Source organism: Bidens hawaiensis, unplaced genomic scaffold (genome assembly GCF_021521415.1).
Source record: "Bidens hawaiensis isolate Kalapana, Puna unplaced genomic scaffold, B.hawaiensis_p1.1 tig00029063_1, whole genome shotgun sequence".
In the NCBI taxonomy this organism is placed as follows: domain Eukaryota; kingdom Viridiplantae; phylum Streptophyta; class Magnoliopsida; order Asterales; family Asteraceae; genus Bidens; species Bidens hawaiensis.
In genome coordinates this window covers 108491-134524 of record NW_027494792.1, presented here as the reverse complement: position 1 = coordinate 134524, position 26034 = coordinate 108491, and the positions used below count along the sequence as shown (strand labels likewise).

At 35.3% G+C, this 26034-nt stretch overlaps 1 protein-coding gene and 1 pseudogene across 2 annotated transcripts; one reads left to right on the top strand and one right to left on the bottom strand.

Moving 5' to 3' along the window:
- Positions 1 to 430: 430 nt before the first annotated feature.
- On the bottom strand, positions 431 to 1300 carry LOC143578208 (uncharacterized). The gene has a single exon (XM_077061862.1). The coding sequence runs from the start codon at positions 1298 to 1300 to the stop codon at positions 431 to 433; it is 870 nt and encodes a 289-aa protein (XP_076917977.1).
- Positions 1301 to 15997: 14697 nt separating this feature from the next.
- LOC143578207 (putative RNA-dependent RNA polymerase 5) lies at positions 15998 to 25428 on the top strand (annotated as a pseudogene). Its single transcript, XR_013143220.1, has 19 exons — positions 15998 to 16305; positions 18790 to 19360; positions 19442 to 19580; positions 19936 to 20010; positions 20120 to 20306; positions 20393 to 20600; positions 20692 to 20779; positions 20871 to 21014; positions 21529 to 21600; positions 21670 to 21741; positions 21824 to 21930; positions 22718 to 22866; positions 22963 to 23188; positions 23294 to 23519; positions 23626 to 23767; positions 24421 to 24583; positions 24673 to 24817; positions 24892 to 25055; positions 25149 to 25428. The product of XR_013143220.1 is annotated as a putative RNA-dependent RNA polymerase 5 (transcript).
- The last annotated feature ends 606 nt before the right edge of the window (positions 25429 to 26034 follow it).

Genomic DNA, 26034 nt, shown 5'->3' with positions numbered 1-26034 from the left:
GGTGTTCAATATAACATTTAATTGATTAGAACATGGAGATGAATGGCACGCTTTTATTGTACCATGATTAATAACGGTTGATTGGTTGATTGCAGAACAATTCAATTTTATAACCAACCAAAACTGAAGAAAGATTGGATTAGGAAACACTGTAACCATATAATAGAAGACGACAAAATCAATTGAGGAGAGAGAAAGTTAAGTATGTCGTTAACAATGGTAGTATATAGAAGACATATATGTATACAAATAGGTTGGGACATCAAGGGACAAACAACAAAATTTATAGTTCATTAAACCAAGTAAAACATAAAGAACACAAAATCCTAAGCTTGCATGATTGTTATTATTATTATTATTATTATTATTATTATTATATAATAATGGGGATAAAAGGTAGAAAGTGAAAGTTTGTATGGAAACAAAATCATTATGGGGTTGCTGGAGTCTCTGTATAAATAATGGCTTGTTTTCCTTTATAGTATGGCAAAGAATAGTACGAGTTGTCGCCGTCCTTAGTCGTGTCTATCTCATTTGTAAATCCATCATCTGATACAGTCATAAACTTGCCGGTTGTGGTGATGAATGTTATGGTCACCCCTGTTAGCATAGGCCTTATTGGAGGGAATACCCATACCTTTGTCCATGCATGAGATGTCATCTTCCATAAATCTATGGTCCAGTACGGGAAACCGTGAGTAACAAACATGTGGAGGTCGTTGTGAATGACAAGCAAATGAGCATCTATGGGTGTTGTTGGAAGTTTTGGGAAGGTTGGGTTATTGAGTTTCTTTGTGTGAGCATCAAAAGCCAACAACAGAACACGTTGTGTTAAATTTTCGGGTTCCACAACAAAGTACAAAACTCCGTTGTTGAATGTTCTGGTTTTCCATTGATGGTCCTTTGTTCCCAGCTGGTATTCGTTTAGGGTGGCAACTTTTTTCCAGACCCCTGATCTTGGAGAGTACTTGTATAATTTTGTGATATCGCGGTCACGCTTTACATGTAAGAGGGTATATGCATTTGGATGTTGTAAGTAGAATCCCACAGTGTCAGATTGTGTATTGAAAATGCCTCTAGTGGTTGTGGTAGGTAGAGTTTTAAATGCGTTTGTTAATGGGTTCCATATGACCAACTTATTAGTATTGCGACAAGATAAACATATGAGGCCATTAAGAGTTGTAAGAATGTTGACTTCTTGAGAATATGCCTCGTCTGGTAGTGAGACGACAATATTTGACATAGGATCCGGGAATGCTGAAGTAAGGGAGTAGATTGTGGTGCGCCACGGTTTGAGCATTATAATTTTTTGGTTGTAACTTCTTTGAAAGTAGCGAGAATGGGATGTGATAAAATTTTTTTTTGAAAGTAATGAACGCTATCGTTTGCATACGGTCTTACATTGGGCTACACACTTAGGTTGGAGCCTTATGAATATGTTGTACACCAGTATATCCTTATGGACATTTTTAATCGAAGTCGGACGGGGTCTGTACGTAGGTTTGGTACATGTTTTTGCACTTTTACGCATGCCTTCCATGGGGATTTGGATCTACATCAAAAGGTGTTGTATGTTAAAAAGCCTGTGTGAAACAATATATAATACAAAACAACAATGAATATTATTAACATAGAACCAAAGTTTGAATACGTGTATAGATATATATTTATCATAATATGGTCTCTAAAGTCCTTTACCAAGTATGCTAAAAGTTTACCATAAGTTTAGAGTACTTAACAACAGAAAGCAGTGCTACAACAGGTGTTTGTTTCATGAAGTTAAAAAGTGGTGTGGTGTCATCAAATTATAACAGTGAGATATTGAGATATATTGTGATTTTCTCCTTCAGTTCTAACAGATGAAGCAACTCGAATTCAAACACATAATAACATATAAGTAATTAAATCTTATCATTACAACAACTGCAGTTTCTTTCAATTAGTTAAACCTAAATAAATCCTACACAAAACAGGTGGTAGTCATTTGAAGGTAACTAACATATGTGTTTTGGAATTCAAGATTTATCACTAATGCTAACTTAGTAACTCGTAGAAATAAGTAGTAACTAGTAAGCAAGTGAGGATAGTATCTATGAAGTAGTAGAACTATACAAATAACATAGCTAAAGAATAAAAAGAGTATGCATAGAGAAAAGATGATGGAATGAAAGCATACCTGTTTGTGTGGGGTTGGAATGTATGACTGGAAGGTTTCCTCATGATTGTTATAGGAGAAATGTTGTAACGGCTATGAATTGCATGGTTTTATTGTAACATAATTGATTGGAGCTTTTGATTGCACAATGATGTGTGTTGGGAGGTTGTTAATAACATTCAGTTGATAAGTTACATGTAAGAAGAATTGTAGACAGAATATTTGTAGCAAAGTGTGAGAAGTTTGGTTATGAGGAGTGGGACTATGTTGGGGGTGCTGGTGAATATGAAAGTGTCTCATTGAATTCATGTATCAATATAGGTATTAAGCTGTGAGTAAATAGAGTGTGGGTTGTAGGGCCAATATTATATATTGTTTTTAGGATTGTATATGTAGTTTTATTTTGCTTTAGTCGGTGTAGTACGTACTCGGTACGTTTATTTTGTAAGTTTGTTGTGTAAACTTTGGAGAAATTGGGACCCTATATAAAGGCCACTTAACCCATTTCCCCACACCAACTCTTTCACAACTCTTGGAAATAAAAATTTTCTCACCCACTTCTATCCTTTTCTCTCTTTTAGAAAATAAACCAAACAAACTAAGATCCGAGATCCGAGTGTCGTTGGTGATTTCCGCTAACCAACAACACGGATTGATCTGAGTCAAGTTTTGAGATCCATCTAGAGGACCTACAAAGTTATCTATGGTTTAATCTAAACCCACCTAATTAACATCGATTCAATACAATTGGAACATAGAGTAACTTTGTTAACGTTAGGGGCGCGGGTGTAAATTGAATTAAAGTGGTGATTGAAACAGGTCTTATTTTGTTAAAAATTAAACATAGAATCCACAAACCCCAAAAACTGAACCTGAGTCCCAAGAACTCCATGCCAGCATGCTATCTAGTATTCTTCATACCATATGTGTTTTAACTTTTCATTGCGCGTTATATATATCAAGACACTGATGCACAAAATATTAACTTGGTGTATGCCATGTACTTGGGTCATGGGTTGCATGGCAGCATACCTTCCCAGTGCCGTTCCCGAGAATCGTTAAAACTTTTTGGATGCAAGAAAAAGTTTGGGCCTTAAATAAAAGATTTTTAGTATGTTTAGTTTTAATTTTATTTACTGGGCTACGGTATGGGAAATGCAAAATTTGTTATCTATACATAATGGACTTAAATGAATTAGGTAATTAGGTTTAAATATTAGAAACTAGGTTAGGTACCCGTGTGATACACGGGTTGAAAAATGTTAACTTTATAAAATAATCAAAATATAAATGAACTACATAATAGATTTATAGATTAGATAAATAAAAAGTTAAGTTACAATTATAATTCAAAAACATATATATAATTAATAAATCTAAGATTTTATTGTCTACGACATCTGATATTTCTTTTAGCCCCTTATATTACACCGGTTAAATAATGAAAACAATTAGGACATATGTATATTTAAAATATGTCATGATCCCACAAGATTGTAGAGTTCCAACAATTTTCTTACACATACTTCTCCGTGTCCTGCAAACTGGAGCCCAAGCCATGTGCCTTCACTCTCTTCCAGTCTCTTAATCACCTAGATTGAGAGGGAGATTAGTCCACCTTCTTTAGTCAGCATGTGATGGATGAATGATGATTGCCATTTAAGTCATTATTGGACCCTAAAATTTCCCTCAACTATGAAGGCCTGACAGCCTCACATAAAAAAAATACGCCTTGATAACTACCAAACTCATTCTGCATGTCACAAATTATGCTACTAAACTGAAATTTTGTTTAAAACAAAATCAAGAATAAACATTTTCGATGGCTGCAAAGACAATCAAAGAAAATTTTGAGTTGAACAAAAGGGTAAATCGGGAAAACAAAAAAAGTAGATAAAGCACATGAAAAAAAGGTCAACCGGGAAAATAATATGGATTTGGGTAACCATTTAATAAACAGATAGCAATAAGTTGTTTAACCGGTTTAATCAAATGGGTTGTCATGTGCAACTTAACCGTTTTCCTGGCTAAGTAAACAGGTTCACCCACCTTTTTTAGACAACAATTGATCATACAAGTATCCAAAACAATCTGTAATACACGGGTTTTATAGGGAGATATGGGCATATGGTATCTTTTTAATGAATCCTAACTTATTGCCATTATTGATTATTTGCAAACCATAAAAGGCACCATGATCCCTTATTTGACTTATTGCCATTCTGAGATTCAAACCGTTCTTCGGAAAATAAGTTAACGAAGTTGCAGCTTAACATTAAGCAATAATAGGCCCATATATTAGAATCTTTACAGGAATTGGGATTACCCGATTCTCACACGCATAAAGCTACAACTTTGTATTAGATTTAACATAATTTGAATTGGCCCGTTTGAAATAAAATATAATATGATTTGAACCATTTGAGATAACTGACATTCTGAATAGACCCGCTTGAGATCAAACACATCTTTAATTGACACGTTTGAGATAAAACACAATCCAAATTGACCCGCATGAGATAAAAATCATGTAAATGAATTTTAGAAAGTAATATATATACTTGATGCGCTTACTAAAGAAATCTAATTGGCATTATTGTACAATATTAAAGTATTTCATTAGTTACATTATAATTGTCACACCCTCAAAATCCACTAACGGAGTTTTACCGTCAGAGGGTGTGAACTAACAGGATCGGAATTATTAGTTATAATCAAACCATAAAACAAAGTTTCAAAACCATGAAAACGTTTACGAGTAATTAAATGCGGAAGCGTAAAAACCTTTAACCAAAAGTTGCGTCATGCAGGACGACTTAAAACCAAAGATAACCGTTAAAAATAAGTTTGCATAACAAAAGCGTTTTTCAATCAATGCATGTTCCTAAACCGCGCGCCCGCCTCGGCAACCTGAGAATAACATACTAAAAGTGTCAACACAAGGTTGGTGAGTTCACAAGTTATATAAAAATAAATGTTTAGCGTTTGCGTTCAGCGTTTTGCGTTACAGCGTTTTGCGTTACAGATAGTGTTATGTCAATTATATATCTATAGGTAGCTAGCCTATAAAGCAAGTATTACTAAGTGTTCGACACCGAAGCTGACTGTTTATCAATTTGCCTTGCCACCAGGTCATCCAGACCATGGTATGTGTTTAGCCAAGATTACACCCGCTCGACCTCCAGTCGAGTTTAGCGTTGGGTGGGGTTTGTCAAACCCAGTAGTACTACTCAACAATGACTCGCTATTATCCAAATATTAACCGGTTCGATGTTATGAAGGACTTTAGTTTACGCGTTTGCCACTTAGTCTTTACAAGTGATATATAATCTATATTAACAAAATCTTAAATGCGTTCGGAGTATGTTATCTCCCCCAAGAGAAAAGCGTTTAAAAAGTTTAAAAGGGGAAAGTGAAACTCACTGTTTGCGAAGAAATTCCCAAATTAAATCACCAAGATGCGCGTCACAGAAAAAATCTCTCTAGCGTTCTAAAACAACAAAGAGATTTTTCTAAGTGTCGGAATATTATCGAGTCTCTAGACCCGGCACATAATACCTATGCACATAACATGTTTCGTGTTTCGTTTGTGAATCGTGTGTGACTTTAACAAATGTATTTGTGATACATTACATGTGTAAGCAATCATATACGTGTCATGTATTCATAAAGCACATCACTAGCAATTACTCCCCGTAAGGGCATTTTGGTCAAATTATGACAATCAATTAGCAATTATTCCCCGCAAGGGTAATTTGGTCAAAACATAACAATTATATAGCAAGTATCATGTTTCATGCGTTTTCACAAAACTCAGCAGCTAGTTTCACCGAGACAGAAATTCTACTTAAAAGATTGTACTATTCCACCGATCATAGCATCTCAATTAATTTACCAAAAATCATCACAGAAGCATATATGTCTTAGGTTTCTAGAACATATTTTATTATATTTTTATTCCACATAGTTTTCTCACAATCATCAAATCATTACAGCAAACTCACAACAGTCAAATTCATGCGCAACAGAATGTTATTTGCAATTCCCGTTAAACGAAAAATCCAATAAATGCAAGACCACTTGGGTTAGGTTCCTAACTCAATAAGTCAACTTACAGAAGTGGAACCAACCCAATTGGTCTCGTAGTTCATGAGATATAACATTTACAAAACAACCTAACAGCAGGTCTAACAGCTCAGCTTTGCACAACGTTTTTGTAAAATCATAAAAGTTAACCTTTACTTGTCCAAAAATTACAAATTTATACTCTATAGAAACTAGACTCAACCTAGTTTACTGTAGTACCAATAATCTCAACAAATTTTCACGTTTACACTTCGTTACAGTCACTTAAACATCAAATACACATTCTGTCCAGAACCTGTTTGCATCCAAACTCAACATATTAACAATCTATGAACTATCATGCATTCATATAACACTATAGACTCCATAAACACCATCCATGCACATCAATTACACATTACATACATGATTAGGGTTTTTGTTTAAACTCAAATCAAAGACACAAGCAATTAACATGTAACAATATCCAATCTAGTTATCAAATCATTATCCAATCAACAACAATCATAGTAACTATCTATACACATAAAATCGGCCCCCTAGGGTTTACAATTAACCCAATAAACATCAAAATTAAGTGTAAAGGATGCATAGGATAGTCGGTTATACCTTCCTAGCACCTTAATCTTCGATCAAAACTTGAAATTGATGGTTGAATGTGTGTGTAAAAGTGACGGCAGCCAAGGGAGGTAGAGGGTGGGTTCCGATCGGGATCTTGGGGAAAAGAATAATAATAGTTAGGGTTTATTATAACATAGTATTTATAGAATACTATGTTACACTTTGGCCCCTCCACTTTCAATTGTTGTTTTTCTAACTTAAATAACTAGTTTACGTCTTGAGTTAACGTTTATAACCATGTTATCACATAACACATAAGTCTAACACATAATTATCACATAATTACTGTTTTGACGTTTTTCGTTTATTCATCAATCGTTTGCGTCAACTCGTTTACGTTTTGGTGCAACTCCCGAAAGACTACACATGTAGTAAGTGTTAAGCGTCATTTAAACCCTAGTTTAAATGTAATGAAGTGTGCGTTATAGATTCAGTGATCTTAAGTTTGAATTTACGGAGTTGAGTTAAAGGAGTTAACCTGAAATTGACGATTGTCACAATAATCTTCCAAAATACATGTTATAAAATCAATTTAGGGTTAATCAGATTGATGAAAAGGAATGGATCTGGTGTTTATTCGACACATTAAAAAGAACAAATTAAGAAGATAAGGAAGCAAGATACTCATACGAACACAGATTAAATCGATAAACCAAAGATTGTTGATGCCACATACCTTACGAAATCGAACCTAGGAATACGGTGGTGGTGAGAAATCAGAATCATAACAACTATCTGGATAACCCTATTGTTCTTTTATTTGTTCATACAAATCCAGGTATTACGAATCAGTGGTAGATGAACCATGAAAAAGTCTTCATTGAAGAATATGACTCTGAAGAGGAACCCTAATGGTGAAAAAGGTTTTGCTGGAGAAAGAAAAGAAAACTTGGAATTCTTAATCACCCGTGGAATAGGATATACTCCAAATAATGTAAGGCGGGAAAATAAAATTCTGGATGATTGTGAAGGTGCCAGCTGGCATATTGTGGTTTCCTTTATTATATAGGTTAGAGCATTCTCATTCTGTTCCCTATCCCTATATCCATATATATCATATAATTACACTAAAAAACACCACATTTCTCTCTCCTATTCAATTAAATAATATTTTTTATACCTTTTTCATTACAGTTTTCTCTCTCCACCCTATAATTTATAAAAAAAATCATTACATTTTCTCTCTCCACCATGTAATTTACACTCACAACCGCTCACAACCTCACCCTATAATTTACAAACCCTCCTCACATAATTTTAGGGGATGGGTTGGAAATGCTCTTAGATACATATTTTCTCTCAAAGAAAAATATATAATTTTTATAAATAAATTGGGCCTACCGGGAGATCCCTAACTTTATACTCAGAAAAATAAATAAACGTATATAATGTAAATGATGTTGGAAACCCCAACTTTATAGTCAGAAAAATAAATAAACGTAACAACGTACTCAAGTGGGCCTAGGGAAAAGAAAAGGAAAGAAAGAAAAAAGCCCGAAATAACGAATTTATGCGTGAAATATAGATGTCAAAAGTATTTTGGACCCAAGCTTTTACAAAAACTAAGGTAGCGTTTGGTACGCAGGAATGATAAGGGAAATGGAATTATTCATTGCATGGGAATGAAAAAAGGGGTGTTTGGTTGCTCAATGGAATGGAATCATCCATTACACATGGAATCTCATTCCATCAAAACCATTCCTTCCCACCCTTCTTTTTTTTATTACATTCCTCCTTCACCCTACTTTCTCAACATCACCACCACCTAACAACAACAACCACCACTACCATCGTTACCATCAACACCTGACCGCCACCGTCGCCACCACCACCCGCCTCTGCCACCACCACCCTAACACCAGTGCAACCACCCTCACCGCCGCCGCCACCATCATCGCTGTAACCACCGTAAATATTGTCACCACGCGCCTAACCATCACCGCCACCACCACTTTCGCCGCCTGACCACCACCACCACCGTCGCCACCATCACTACCAATGCTATCACCGCCATCCCACCACCACCGTCGCCACTGCCCCCCACCATTTTCGTCGCCATAGCTAACCCCACCACAGTCGCCATTAATTTTTTTTTTTATAATTTTTTTTGCTAAAAAAATATTTTGGGATAGGAGTATTTTATTATTTCTATTTCATTCCTATAATTTTTTTGGATACCAAACAACATTAAGTAATAATTCTTTTCACTCACATAGGTTAACCAAACAAGACAAAGTAATAGAATGATCAATTTCATTCATTTCTCCATTCAATTCCTTCTCTCATTCCATTCCCTCTTCATTCAATTACCTCCAATCAAACATACCCTAATTCTCTTTTTTTTTGCCCACACCAGCACTCAAAATTAGAGGTGCACAAATCGGGTTTTTTAAATACCCGGATTCGGGTATAGAATCGGGTTCGCGTATGACCGGGTATTTGAAAATTGGGTATTGGAATACCAGGGTCGGGTTCGGGTCCGGGTATTGTCTCTAAAAACCATACCCTATGCATCGGGTTCGGGTCGAGTATGGAACCGGGTATTCTAAAACCGGGTATTTGAATACCTTATTTTCGGGTATTGAAAAAACCCTATTTTTGGGTTTTTTGGGGTTTTTTTCCGGGTTTTTTTCGGGTATAGATTGGATTTTTTAAGGGGTATTTTCGGGTATTTTCCAGGTATAGATCTGGTATTTGAAAAACCCGGTTCCGGGTATGAAACCGGTTCCGAGTATTACCGGGTATAAATCGGGCACGGTTCCGGATACGAGTTTTGGTACTAAAATGCATACCATATCCGTACCCTACGGGTAGGGTCGGGTACGGGCTCGGATATTAAAAAATCGGATATAAAAAAACCGGTTTCAGATATTTTTTTCGGATGCGGTTCCTGATTCGGGTTTTTTTTCGCTATACTTGATGTTCGGGTATTTTGTATATATATTAGTGTGTTAATTATGTAGTTTTATTTAGTATATTGTTAGAACTTTGGTACTTCATACGTGCTTTTGTATTTCAGGTCATTGATCGTTAAAGATGCTAAATTGGAGACTTGTACGAGCATGGAATGATATCTCGGGAAGACCAAAGCATAAATTGAAGTCTTAGGAAGTGTTATAAGGATCCGGGAAGAGTTTGGATGAGAAACCTAAAGCCGATGCTAAAACTGAACAAGATGGGTTCACAAAAAGCGACCAGGAAGTAAAAATGAGCATATCCTGGGCTAGAAAATGAGTTACAAAACCCATAATATATAAATTTTAGGTTTCTCGACGAGAGGAATCTAAATATGAAGTTATCTTGGACCATCGCGTAGCGCGATGGTCCAGGGAGGGTGACCATCGCGCTACGCGATGGTCCCCACCGACAGGAAAGTTAGGGTTTGATGTTATATATTGTTTTGACGACCTTAGACGCCCCATTCACCTTCCAGGCGATTTTCAGAGCAGAAGAGAGAGCCCCCATCACTTCCAATCATCTCTAAGCATCATACATGGCCTACCAGATCATAACCGAAGCCCGAGAGATGCCGATGCGCGGCTAGTTCCCGTGAGTCATACCCGGGATGTAGAGTATTGTATCTTTCGGTTTTTCTCATGTATTAAGAACGAATTGATTGTAACTATCTTTGATTAATCTATGAGATTGATGTCTAGTATTATTGTGCACTTAGTCAGTTTAGGTTTATTTCGATCAGAACAATTATTGTGCCAGTTGCTATGATAATTGCTTATATGATTGTTTTGACTAGTTGAATGTGATGAAGCATACGCTTTCCCTTAGTTGAGTCACACTGGCAGGGACTGTTTGATAACCAGTGCCGTGTGTTAGTAAGCGTGGATGCTTAAGGTTTATCTAGTTAGTCAATCGGTATTGATCATTGATTGTTAATCTGTTAAGTTGCATGAGTTTGCTGTTAGGTTAACTGCTTGGATTCCCGGGTGTGATTTGCTTTGTTTGATTGATTGAATACTTAATTAATTGTTCGTTTAATATTAAAACCAACTTGTTTGCTAGTGTGATCAGCACTTAGTTAATTGAATATCTTCATAATGTTAGGAATCATTGTCACTGCACACTGACCACATACTCCTCGTGGTTCGACACTTTACTTACCCTAGCTTGCTTAGGTGATTAGGAACACTGATTTAACTGTTTTTGACTAGATAGCGACAGTCTAGCATCAAAATGGTGCCATTGCCGGGGAGTTAGTGCGCTTAGTGTTTTTGTGATTAATTGATTTCTTTGTTTAGTTTAGTTTAATTTAGTTTTTGTTTTTAATTTTAGTTTAATTTTATTTTCCCATTTTACGCGGGGTGTGTTGTTTGTGCAGGTAACATGTTTATGCACACTCGCCATTCAGGAAGAGGTTCTCCACTGATTTACGAGCCAGAAATCGAACGTATAGCTCGGCAGAACCTAGCTCAGATCAGACAGCCAGACATGGAAGGTCAGAACCAGAACCAAAACCAAAACCAAGAACCACCACCCGAAATTAATGTTTTCCAACCCGAACCAAACCCACCGAATAATCAAAACCCACCAAATAATGACCTACCACCAATAAACACTAATCAACAACCCTAAAATTCAGCCCGACACTCCAGAAACCGAAACCGAAACCATGAAAGACCCCGGCCATCAGCCTCGAACAATACCCCTCGTCAGTGACAGCCGATTATTCAAGATTTTGACCATGTCAGTATTCACACTGAAGACGAAGAAGAGGGAGATGAGGAGGAAGTTGGGCCGAGAAATGACAATGCGGGTTTGCGTGTTGAAGAGGTTGATGAGGTTGAGGAACCAGTTAGGGTGAGAGGTAACAAGTGGAGGAACAGGAATCTTGATCGAGGTGGTATAGGCAGATATCGGGAGGAACAGAGACAGCCGATTCAGGTTAATTAGGGAGGTTTTGAGGAACCGAGGGCTAGACAGAGGAATTACAGGCCTCCGGTTCAGGGTGTTAACAGTCGGTTCAGACCTGCTATTTCAGATGGTGCATCACCGATTGTCCCACAGGTGCGTGTGCAGGGACAACCGACATTTAAATCCCGTCCGTCCTACATCAACATAGTTCCCCATTTTCACGGACTGGGATCAGAAGACCCGTATTCACACTTGTCAGATTATTCAGCTATTTGCGGGTCTATTGGTGATGGTACTTATGATCAAGATGAGGTTCGGTTGCGGTTGTTCCAGTTTTCATTAAAAGACAAAGCAAAACACTGGTTCAACTCGCTACCGATGCACAGTATTGAGAGCTGGGCCGAGATGCAGCACGTTTTCCTTAACGAGTACTATTCACAGTCGAAGACTATCAAGGCCCGAATGAAGATTAGACACTTTTCACAGTTACTTTTATTAGCCATCACTAAAATTTGAATCTTCCTAAGCTTTCATTCCTTATTGGCTATCACAAAACAAAAAAAGTAAGCCACCACTAAAATTTGAATATTCCTCTAGAAGCTTTTATTTCTTAGTGGCCATCACAAAACAGAAAAGTAAGTAAAAATTCTCAAAAGAAACAATTATAAAAACAAATTTATAGTTTAAGGTATCATTTGCAAACATTTCAGAAATAGGTATTATAAACTAGTCATGACGAGTAGTTTGTAGAACCAATTAAAAGTTGCCGCGTGTCCTTAAACTAACTGTAACGAGCACGTTCACTAATCATTTACTCGTCACGACTAAATAAGTTGCATGTCTCGTATAATCAACGCCCACGAGTAATTCATAAGTCCTTTAGTCGCGACGACTAGTTTACCCGGTTTACATTCCCTACACGAGTAGTTTATTAGTAGTTAACTCGTCGCGACTAGTTTAACATTATAATCCACCCGTCGCAACTAGTTTAACCTTATAATCTACTCATTGCGACTAAAGGACTTATGAATTACTCGTGGGCGTTGATTACGAGGTATGAAACATATTTAGTTGTGACGAGTAATTGATTAGTGAACGTGCTCGTTACGGTTAGTTTAAGGATACGTGGCAAGTTCTAATTAGTTTTTACAAACTACTCGTCACGACTGGTTTATAACATCTATTTCTGAAATCTTTTACAAATGATACCTAAAACTCGAAATTTGTTTTCATAAATACTTATTTTGGGAATTTTCCCAAAAAGTAAACATGATCGAATTGAATAACGGTGGTGATATTGGCACCCTCTCGTGTCAATTTTGATGTCGTTAATATGCTCCATATGGTTTAATACGAAGCATATTAGGCCATCCTCATTTTCTAATGTAAGACTAAAGTATCCTACCCCATACTTAATTCATAATTAAGTGCATAGTTGGTGGGTCCACGATCAAGTCTCCCATATATGCTTCATATTGAGCAATATGAAGCATATTATGCTCTCGTTGTTTCCCAATGTGAAAGAAAGGTCTCTTACCTTGTATCTGACTCAGTATCACATGCATAGCAGGTGAGTCTCAGAAATCAAGTCGGTCTTTTCTCCAAATATGTTTTATATTGGTTAATATGGAGCATATTATATATACGATTCATCACTAGCTTAGATATTCATTCTCAATTTTTTTCATCGCCAGCTTAAACATTCATTCGCAAATTTTATCACAATGTCGCGGTGGAGCGCCAACTATCTTTTAGACGGATATTTTAATGAGCTGGGTGTTCCAAATTATTATGATCGGTCCTTTAACAGGGTTGTACGGGCTACGAATACGTAGGTGAACCTTCGTACGCACAACACGACTATCCGGGCTACGGTTACGGTTGTGGAGTTTCATACGTACAACAAAACTATCTAGACCAAGCTTACGCAGACAACAAAAGAGTTACTGTAGTAAGGCTTAGTGCTAAACGACAAAAGAGTCACTGTAGTAAGGCTTAGCGCTAAAGGACAAAAGTGTTACTGTAGTAAGCCTTAGCTTAATTAATTAATTAAAAGGGATTAAAAAATGATAAAAGAAGACAAAGAATGTTTAAGAGGCGTCATTAACGGCATTAATGACGAACTCCGGGGCGTTAATTACGAAACTATAACGCTAAGAGAATTGGTAAACACGTAAAACATGGTGATTAAGAGGAGATTAGGGCAAAAAGAGGAAGAATAAGAAGCCAAAAGTGAATTACGCAGGGCGTCATTAACGACCAACAGAGTCTTTTGAGACCAGATTAAGGCATGGTTAGACAGTTAATTACGCCAACAATCAATGGCGCCAAACATCATTAACGGAGAATTAACATGGATTAAGAAAAATAATGACGTAATTAAAGTGAAAACACGATAAAAAACGAGATTAGAAAAGACAAAAAGTCATCAAAAAGAGGTTAAAAAAAGAAATGGGTAAAATTCCCAAAATAACCCAATTATAATTGGAGATTTCATTTTTGTCTCTTTAAATAAAAGTTTTCAGAAATGTCCTCTACAAACATGTCTTTAACAACGTATTAGGCCTTAACGTGTCTTTCATGACCTGTTAACCTCTAACACGCGTCTTTCACGGCATGTTAGCCTCTAACGTGTCTTTCACGACATTTTAGCCATATTAATTGTTTTTTTTTTCTAAGATTACATTATTATAATTAATTTAATACATATTTGTCATTTCTTTTATAACTTGTAATGCATGAAGTTTTATAAAGTTCCAAATATACCGTTGAGACTTACTTATTTTTATCAACGTGCTGGCATAAATTTTATTTTAGACGAGACTGGTCAAATTTTATTAAACATTTATTGAACATTTTAATATCAATTTAACACTCGATTTTGAGTAAAATTTATGACAACATGTAGAAAAATAAACACGTCTCAACGATGTATTTAATTTAAAATTATATATAAACTTATATATTATAAGTTATAAAAGAAGTGACAAATATCTATTAAACTAATTATAATAATGTAATATTAAAAACAACAATTAATAGGGCTAACATGTCGTGAAAGACACGTTAGAGGTTAACAGGTCGTGAAATACTCGTTAAGGCCTAACACGTCGTTAAAGACGTGTTTGTGGGAGACATTTCTGGAAACTTTTATTTAAGATGACAAAAATGGAATCTCCTATTATAATTAGGCAATTTTGGAAATTTTTTCGGTAATTAATTAATAATTTGATTAATTAAAAAAGAAAAAGAATAAAGTGAAAAAGGCGGGTCCCACAAAACGCGTGAAAGTGAAATTACAAAAATACCCCATATGGTGTTAAAAAGGGGAACGAGACTTAGGATGACCAATTATGAAAGTTACTAGACTCATAGTGACCATAACATAGAGAGAGAGGGAGGTGAAATGTCGCATCTAGGGGTGTTCATTGGATAAGATAACATGTTATTCGGTTTAATCGGATTTGAAAATTTTGGAACTCTAACTGAAATCCGATCCGATCCAAATTAGGGACATTCGTATCCGATCCGAATTGAATTCGGATAATCCGAAATTATCCGAATAATCCGTATAACAAATACACAAACTTAAGTTTTATTAAATAAACATACAAAAGTGGAAAATAAAATAAAACACTACAAGAATAAGGAAGTTAAGTAGTGTTAGAGAGTATAACGACGGAGTCTTATGACATTTTTGTCTATGGTGTGTTAGGTTGATTGAACGAATAATAAAGTTATAGTTATAAAGTTATTGTAAATGTTAATGTTAATGGACTTGGTTATATACACTAATAATCTGAAATATCCGGAATTTTTTGAAATCCATATCCAAATCCGAATTAGTTATTCGGATATTCGGATCGATCCGATCCGAATAATAATTCGGATCAGATTATTTGGGTTTCGGTTCCGGTTCAAATTTCTATTTTTTTGAATTTCAGATTTCTTGAACACCCTTAGTCGCATATATCCCTAAAATGAAACGGTAATTCACACAAATAACTTATTTAAAAAATTACCAGGACTCAGCCGGTTTATTTTTGCTGAGGTCTCATTTTGTCTCCATCCTGGTACACAAAACAGTAACCGACTGTAGAATTAAATAAAATATAAAAACTGAACTTAAATAATTTGCCCTTCCATAAATCCATCATTCCGTCCGTTACTTGAGATCACACTCACACTCACTCACTGTCACCAGCAACTTCACATAACCCTTACCGTCGACGTGACACGTCACCACCGGCGATCACATTATTATTTATAATGACTGATTCTTCTTCTTCAACTGAATTTGTTCCTCTACAGCCTTCAATTGAACAACTGATCACCAAAATCTGCACAACGAGAAACGTACCACCGCCGGTCATTATCGAAGTTCACCGAAGCAAAGGCGATCGAAATTTTGAATAAAATCGGTAACAACTCCAAGGGAATCCGTGAGTTTTCGCGTTTCATTTGTTTTATGGCGAACAAGGAGAGTGCCACGTCGTCACCTAAGGAGGATCCTGTGTTGCCACAGAAGCGATCGCCTCCGGTGTCGGTTACTGATGGAACTCCTCCAAGCAATTCCAGTAATGTTTTTGCTGTCGTTATTATTATTATTATTTCTAGGTCGTAATTAATATTAGGAGTGCAAACGAGCCACTAGTCTTAGCGCTCGGCTCGTTTAACTTACACGGAGCTCGAGCTGAGTCGTGAGTGAATATTTACTCGGCGTTTACTATTTATTAATTTTATATATATATTTATAATTATAATTATTTTATTAATTATAATTATTTTATTAATTATAATTTAATGTATAAAATAATATATATTATTTAGTTATGTTTATTTAATTTTTCATAGCATTACATATATTAATTAATTGTTATTAAATATATATTTTAAAAAATTATATAAATGATAGGCTCATTAGGCTCGCAAACGAGCTCAAGCTCGATAAGTGAAGCTCGGGTTCAGGCTCGTTTATTAAACGAGCTTACTTTTAGGCTTAGGCTCGGGCTCGATTAAGCTCGGCTCGATTGAGCCGATCTCGAGTAGCTCGTGAGCGGCTTGGCTCGTTTGCGCCCCTAGTAATCTCGTTTCGAGCTCTTTTTATGAAGCTCGAGCTCAGGTCGTGAGCTGTTTTTTCAAGCTCGGGTTAGGCTCGGCTCATTTGTTATTTATAATTAAGTTATATTTGTTTTTAATTATTTTTATCTATCTTGAGAAAACGGATCGAGCTTGTGTAGTACCTTAATCGCACCTAAGCTTGGTTGCGGAGTGTGAAATTAATACATAGAAGTACAAAATAGGTAAAACTTATAAACACACAAGGCTCGTTAAGGCTCGACGAGCCTAAACGAGCTTCCCATACAAGGCTCGAGCTGGCGCTCGATAACTAAACGAGCTTTATTTGAGGCTTGGCTTGAGCTCGGAAAAGCTTCGCTCGTTTTGAGATTTTTGTCTATCCGAGCTCGAGTAGCTTGTGAACAGCTTGGCTTGATTGCACCCCTAATTATGATAACGCGATAATGATTAAGCTAACAGTAGATTAACTATTATTACTCTACATTTTTTTAATTAGAGTAGTTATTATTAATGTGTTTCATTTTATAGTGTAATTACTCTCATTAAAAACTGTAAGTATAGAATTATTTGTACACTAGCAGGTTAATTTCATTTGTACCGGATCCCACACCTGGACATCGTATGGTGAGAGTTTCACTTACCGTTTTTGGTGATTTTTTTAATGTGATTTAGACTTTATGCATCCAGTTTTGGTGATTTTTCATCATATGCATGTCAATCACTCATAAGTCATAACTGTGCTTGAAACTTGAAAGAGGCCTACTAAATGTGCAAAATTTAATTACATATAGAATAATGATACTTATTGTAGAATTGTTCTTAGCAATATGTTGTAGGACTCACTAGGCGCTTATTTGTAAATTTTCAAATATATGTATACACATCTATACTATATATAATAGAGGAGAGGAGGGCAAATTAAGACGCTTCACTTTAAGGGATTTACAAGCAATATTGCATATGGTATAAACATGAATGAGGGCAAAAGAGTCATTCTCATATTAAAACTCAACTGTTATTCAATTTTGTTTAATATAGTTACAATATTGCCCCCTCAACTATGATTAACATTTGTAAATTTAAATAATATTTACAATAATGACCATTAATCTTTTACCTATATCTTATTTTAATTTTCACTTTTAACCCAATTACCCCCATGATTTTTAAACGTTAATAACTTTTTCATACTTTAATATTTTTTTTAAAAAATTTACACCATAAAAACGAGCATATTTTTATCTTTAATTTGAGTATGATATTGTTATAATTTTTTTTTCAGTTAAAAAAATAACATTTTACGTACGTAGGGGTGTTTGCGGTCTTGTTTTGATGGTTTTAAATTAAACTGTGGGCCAAACCGGTAGTAACGCTTTTTGTCGTCGAAAACCAAAACATAACCTTTGGAAATTGAAAACAATTGGCCAACAGTTAAAGAAAAAAATTAACTGTGAAATCACGATTTTACGGTTTCAAACCGAACAATGAACACCCATAAACTTATCACATGATTACCAAGGTCTACGTTTCCCGTTGCATGGCGCGGGCACCAGCCTAGTTAAATTTTATATATAACTTGTCAGTTTTGACCGAAACCTGGCCAATGTTGACAGATTTTAACCAAATTTGACAAGTTTTGACCAATTTTGACATGTTTTGACCGATTTTGACTGCTTTGATTGATTTCCAAATAATAGGTACGATTAGCCAAAATCGAATCGATTGAGGGCCTATTTCCAATTAATCAGTGCCTAGGCGCGATTTCTAACTACTTATAGAATAATGAATAATGATACTTACTGTAGAATTGTACGTTGATCTGAGTTTGTATCTATGATACTGATTGTTAGTTTACTTATATGAGCCTTACCTTAACATTTAAATTTAACTGTTTGTTGTATAAAGAAACAAATTAACAGTCAAGAAGTCTTGTACTCTTGTATAATAATAATTGCTAAATTGTGTTCTTGTTTGGGATGCAGAATCTGCGCACTTCATTTCTCCGAAATCCAAGCAGTCTGTAGAGTCACCTGGTTCTAGTTTAAACCCTAGAACCATTCTTGACTACTATCCTAGATCTCCAAATGATGGCTATGGTTCTTCAAATCCAAAGAATATTACACCCGTGCCATTTTCAGGTTTCGAGGATGCAATTTCGAATAACTCCACTTATCACTTGGGCGAATCTTCAAACGCTACAAACCGGGTTCAAAAACAACTTATATTCTTACCAGGTCGTGATCTAGATGACACAAATAGTTGTAATGTGAGTCAACACTTGTTTGACTCTTCAAATACTAGACATCAGTTTTCTGTGATCCAAGAGAAACAGATACTCTCACCATGCTCAAGTTTAAAGGGTACAAACCCTAGCCATTTCTATGATACTTCAAGTGCCACACACAACGGTTCTCTAATTCCACATCAGCGTAGTTTAACACACTGTGAGAGTATTGGTGGCCCCACAAACAGTCTTGCAATTAGTCAGCAGTCGTTACTCCTTTCTGAACTCGAATTCAGGAAAATGTTTTTGGTATATAGTTATGTAGGGAGGTTAGTAAATATCCAGCTTTTAATGTTTATGTAGGGTGCTTTTATATCCGCTTACTGAAATTTAGTCGAATTTGTGAACAGGAATAAGCTTGAAGATGTGGTATCTGTTGAAGATGCCATTGAAATAAATAGAATGAAAACAGTGACAATGTTTGATTTTGAAGCAAAAATATGGGCCAAGTATGGTTGCAGATTCATTGAATGATGTGACAGGGCAATGGTATGTAATAATGCAATACTTGTTCATGATTTATTTATTAATCGTAGTGATAACTTATACATTGGATCACCCAAGTATTAAAGGTTACATTAAGGCTGCACAACATAACAAAAAATCAAAACAACGTTAAGTGTTACCTAAGTATCAATTTGATTTCGTTTATGCCATTGTATTATTAGTTACAACGTAGACATCAACAAAGGTCCATTTTCAGATGGTTTTCGGTAATAGAAATAATAACCAAAGGACAATTTACATCAATTGTATTTTGGCTATGCAAATATTCACATTTTAGTATAGGCAATTGAATTTGAATTTTGGTTTCACAACCGCTATTTCATCTTTCATATTGCAGCATCTTGATTGGGATTCTGGCAAGACACATATTTATCATTGCTATGTGGATACGAATGGAGCTCAACAGTTCAAGGTTTGCAGTTTGTTCCTCTTCATTTTTTTAATCGCTTAGGATCTCGAATCTTGATTTAATATATCTTTGATGGAATTATGCGGTGCTATTTCTCGTAATAACGTTTCAGGGACCGTATCTTAATACAAGAAGAACTCACTTACAAAGGGAACTTGGAGACGACAACGTGTTAATCATCCAGTTTATAGATGATCAAAACCCATATGACATGCCATCCAATCATAGTAGCCCTATTGCTGTTTGTCAAAGGCTTTCTGCTGGGATTTCTGTCGGTTTGCGTCAGTATCGTCTTTTTGGTGAGCTTATTAGTTTCCTTTTTGATTATTTTTTTTCCTGGTATGGTGATTTGTAAATCATATTTAAGCATGTGATATGTTTTCAGCATTCAAAGAAGGTGATAGGAAAAAGAATAAAGATGACAATACGAAGAAACCACGGTCATCAGCAAAATGGTATTTTATTAGAAAAGAATCTCATGCACCGTGGGCTGAGAAAGACGATTGCATTTTGTTGAGAAAAACAAATCATGAGGCAAGGTGTCTATTCATGCATGTGCATATGGTCTCTAGCATGGCCAAATACGTCTCTAGGTCAGTGTTTGCAAATTTTCCGTTTGTGGAGGTTGAGTGGGGTCAAAATGGGTTAAACCGGTTGAACTAGAACGTTTATGTTTGGTTGCAGATGTGCACTTGCCCTATCAAATTCAATAAAGCTTCGTGTTGATCTCACTTCAGTGAATGTTGAAAGAATCGAAGACATCCCTTGTCGGGTATCCCCATTTTTTGTTCATCTTAATGCCTTGTACTTTTTCCTTTACTTTTCTACATATATATTTTATCTCATGTTATTATGGATCACAGGATGAATATGGCTTTGTTGTTTGTGATGAAGATGGGGAACCATTGATTCATACAGACGGAACGGGGTTTATTTCAGAAGATTTAGCAATTTTATGTGCTAAAGATTTCTTTGAAGCTGATGGCTCAAAGGATGACGGTTATGAAGTATTGTTTTTTCTTATATTTATACACTTCTACTGATCATATATAAATCATAAATGGGCACATGTCCTAATAACCGATGGATTTTTGTTGAATTCGCTTTTTCTGCTTATGTTCCTATACTTCGAGAAAGTCAACAAAAAGTCACTCATATGAAGTTTAGTAACTTAATCATGCAAACAAGAGGGGCCTATTTGCTGGACTTTTATAAGTTTCGGGGCGTAATAATGTAAAATTGGACATCTATGTTAAAAATCAAGTTTGTTGACTTTTTAAGTTAAAGAGATTAATTTTGTTAACTAGTCTCTACTTATGATTTCATTCTTTATTCCTTAAATTATGACATTTTAGTTATCTTTTTAAGTTAAGGGATTAATTATGTAAAACTAGTCTCATCTTATCACTGTCATTCTTTATTTCTCAAATTAAGGCTTTTAGTTGACTTGTTACGTGAGTGATTAATGTAAAGTAGTCTCAACTTATGATTGTCATTCTTTATTTCTCAAATTATTACTAGTTTGTGGATCTTCTCAAGCGTGAGGGAGAATCACTTAGGATTAAAGGCAAAGAATCTTGCATTAGAGAACCGGTAAATGTTAATGCTTCATTGTTTTTAGAATCTTCTAGATCATAACATTTGTTTCTACATTTGTATTAGCCTTTGCTTGTCCAGTGCCGCTTGTTCAAAGATGGCTATGCTGTCAAAGGAACTCTTCTGGTAAATAAAAAGGTAAAATGTTCTTGCTTTTCTTATAAACCGATATACCTGAAAGAACAACTAGTTATGTTTATTTTCTTGATATTTTATTAAGCTTAAAAATGGAACAATTCAAGTCAGACCCTCAATGATAAAGGTCGAGAAAGATCCTACGCTTTCAGGTTCAACTTCATTCAGTTCGTTGGAGATAGTTTCCGTAAGGTATTTTTATTAGACTACTTTAATAATATTGTCATTATTGTCTAATAAGTAATTATTTCATTTTTAACACCAATTAGTTGATTTTAGGTGTACCCTAATGCATGTGAATATTAGGTTATTTGTCATCCTATAATCTGGATATTTATTTATTATACCAAGCTGCATTTATTGATAGGCTTGTAATGATTTCGTTCATATAACCTTAATCAAACAAACGATCGAACACGACCAATTAAACGAATGGGGTTTTCTTGTTGTGCTCGTTCATTAAGAAACTGAACATGTTCGTATTCGTTAAATATAAGCGAATGGTTCACGAACATGAATAGGCGAACGTAACTGAACACATATGAACAAACATGACTGATCTAAAACTAGTTAAAAGTAATGTGAAGAACAATGTGTTAGGCCTAAAAAGGTATTAGTACTAGACTAAGTTAGTAATGGGTCAAAAAAGTTAAAATGAATATAATGACGAGCTTAATCGAACCAACTTAAATAAACGTCAACTAACATACATAAATGAACATAATCAAGCGATAATAAATGAAGTAATGAACGAACAGACGCTCACAAACATAAATGACCGTACAAGACATGTTCATGTTCGCCCGTTTAACGAAATGAACAAAAATTTTTGTTCATGTTTGCTCGTTTATCAAATAAACGAACATACATGAACTTCTCGACAAACGATTAATGAACTTCCATAAAGGCCCTATTTTTATACGGCTTAGTTTATTATTGGGAAAATTTTAATGTGCATTTTCTATTCTTAAATTTTCAGTCGTAAACCAAGGAAAGCTGCCCTGTCAAAGAACTTGATAGCACTTTTAGCTGTAGGAGGTGTTCCTAAAAGCTACTTTTTGGATCTGCTGGAAATTGCATTGCAAGATGCCCAAAAAGTATCCTCAAGCATCCGTGCAGCAGTAAGAGGTACTTTTAGACTAATGAATTCAAATTGACCCGTTTGTATATAAATGGGTCAAAACCTTTTTAAGTCAGATTGATCTGATGTGCTTCTTTGTGCAGTGGGTATAAACTATGCACAAATGGATGATTCTGCAACTTCAGTATCAATGATTGGTTCCGGGATTCCACTTGATGAACCATATCTTCAATATCGGTTGTCCATTTTAGCAAATGAAGAACGGAAAGGGCTTCGTGCTGGAAGGATTCCGGTTAATGAAAGTTATTATCTAATAGGGACAGCTGATCCAACTGGAACCTTAAACAGTGATGAAGTTAGTATTATTCTGTAAGTATTAGTTTCTTTTTCATTTCATAAGTTATTCTCATTGTATTCAGTTAGATTTTAGGAGTTAGTTTTATACTATGATTCTTTGTGTAATTGGTTATGCAGAGAAAACGGTCAAATTCCAGGAAAGGTTCTGGTTTATAGAAATCCAGGCCTCGACTTTGGGGACGTACACATTGTAAAGGCAAAATATGTAGAGAAATTGGAAGAATTTGTTGGAAATGCTAAATATGGTATTTTCTTCTCCACAAAGGGCAAGAGATCAGTCGGAACCGAAATTGCCAATGGTGATTTTGATGGAGATACATATTGGGTCTGTAGAAACCCACAGGTATGCATGAATTTTTCGGATTATTGTTGTATTGGGTCAACAAAAAAAAAGAAAAAAAAAAACAAAAAGCTTAAAAGTTATCTGTCTATTTGTTGACAAATTTCAGTTGTTGCATTACTTCAAACCAAGTGAACCGTGGAAAGAAAGTACTCAACCCCAAGTGCACCTCGCAAGAAACCTAGGGAGCTTTCATATGAGGAATTAGAGAATGAAATTTTAGCCCTGCTTTTTGCATCCCAAAAACATGGGTATGCTTCCTCACTTTATACTTTTTACTACCCTACCTCTATAACATTTTTGTTTATTTTTGCGATTTCCATTGCTACATAATCCTTTCTACTTAACGCAAGATCGATATATGTACTTTCAGACCTGGCAAAATGGGTGTGTCAAGTGGTTTGGGTAGGTTCGGGTCAAAATGGGCCATTGGTGTGGGTCGGTTGGTTTGGCTTTCCAGAAAAATTTTAATTTCTATCTACGGTTTCTTTATATGATTACAACTATTTTTTTTATTTCTTAGTTGAAATTTTCTATTTGTTATATTTTTAATAATTACATAATTTGAACAAAATACTTTGGGATAATTTATTATTCTATAAGAACACAATTCGGGTGACTTTTGACTCGTTTCCTTAGCTGTTTTGTATTACTTACTTGACCCATTGGAGATAGGATGATTTATTCATTAGAAGCTCACGTTGCTCAACTTTTGACCCATTTTGTCAGCAATCAGCAATGTTAATTTTTTTAGTTATTTGACGGTTAGATAAAACATAACCGATTGATCCATTCATAAGGAAAGGGTCGAAATTTCCACCTCTAGTATTTGAAATGGAAACAAAAGCAGCCTAATCTGGTCGAGTTTTAAAACAAACCACTGCACCAACGTTTACTCTTTCAGTAAGGAAGCTGGTACAGCAGCTGATAGCTGGCAGGCATATATAGATCAATATCTTACTTTGGGAGAAAATGATGTTCATGAAAAGCATCGGATTAAAGAAAAACTGTTGCAGTTGGTTGATTTGTACTATGATGCACTAGATGCACCAAAAAGCGGAAAAACGGTTAGGCTACTGTTCTCACCTTTCCTATAGTAAAGGTTTTACTATCTATAAGCAAGACTCACATTATTTCTCTTGTGTTTCTGAAATAGGTTGACATTCCTAGAGGCTTATTGCCAGATAGATATCCCCATTATCTGGAGAAGTATCCCAACAAATCATATAATTCTTCTTCCATTTTAGGAGAAATTTATGATACAGCAAAGACGTATCAACCTGATAACGCATTGATACGTGGTGAGCCGTGTCAGCTCTGCATTTATGTTTACTTAATGAGGTATTACAGTTAATAATATTTTTGTGGTATGTAGATATCTGGAAACTACCGTGTTTTAACGTCGAGATACCAGACCCCGTTTTAAATTTATGGAAGATGAGGTACGAGTCATACAGGCAGGATATGTCTAAAGCCTTGCAGTCTGGAGATGAATCAAAAAACGACTCGGCAAACATCGTGATTGATAAATATAAAAAGGTCTCGGTTCTTCTAAAATTTTTAATTTAGTCACATGACCAACTTGTATAGTTAGAAAACAATTTAATAATCGTTTGTAAATCAATAATGCAGATGTTATATGAGGCTGAAGATTTTGCATCAAGTACTAGGAAACTCGAGGATATTTACAACGATGCCCTTGCGATTTATCATGCAAGTTATGACCATGCTATCAAGTGCGCAGATCTTAGAAGGTGCGGGTTTGCATGGAAGGTAGCTGGTGAGGCTTTATGCTCGTTTCATGAGAGTAAAACCCCTGGAAGGTCAATTCCTTTCAAATTAGCTGTATTATCTATGTTTATTTAGATTCGGAATAGCCACATCAGCATGTATTATGAGTTTTAAGGATTTGTTGTAAGTTGTAACATTTGAGTCGTAGGTAGCCACTGCTGTTGTATCTATAGGATTGGCATTTGATGTAATATGTATGAATGATTATCTGATTGGTGTGTTTAATTTAAATAAAAACAGATAATCACTTTTAGGATCGAATGATCGGTTTGATTCTGATTATAAATAATCAGATTTGCCACACACTCGTACTACTCGTCTTCTTGATTTAGATTTTAATCCCATTGTATCGACTTCTTAGTATAAGCGATTAGCTAATTGCTGTGTTATATTAAGAAAAAACTGATAATCACTTTTAGGGTAGAGTAATCTGTTTGATTCTGATTATTAATAATCAGATTTGCGAACACACTCATAATACTCAAGTACTCATCTTCTTGATTTAAATTTTAATCACATTGATGAATCACTTATGCTTTGACTGTGTGCTCCCAAGTCAACATGTTTGCATGGAAATTTATCAATCTAGAGATGTTGAGAGTACATATTAGTTTACTTTTTTTTACATATATATATTTTTTTATTTTTAACTTTATTGTTCTTTTTCTGTTCGTGTTTTCTAATGAAGTCTTTTCTTGTTATGGGGTGTCTTGGTTGGTTCGGTTGT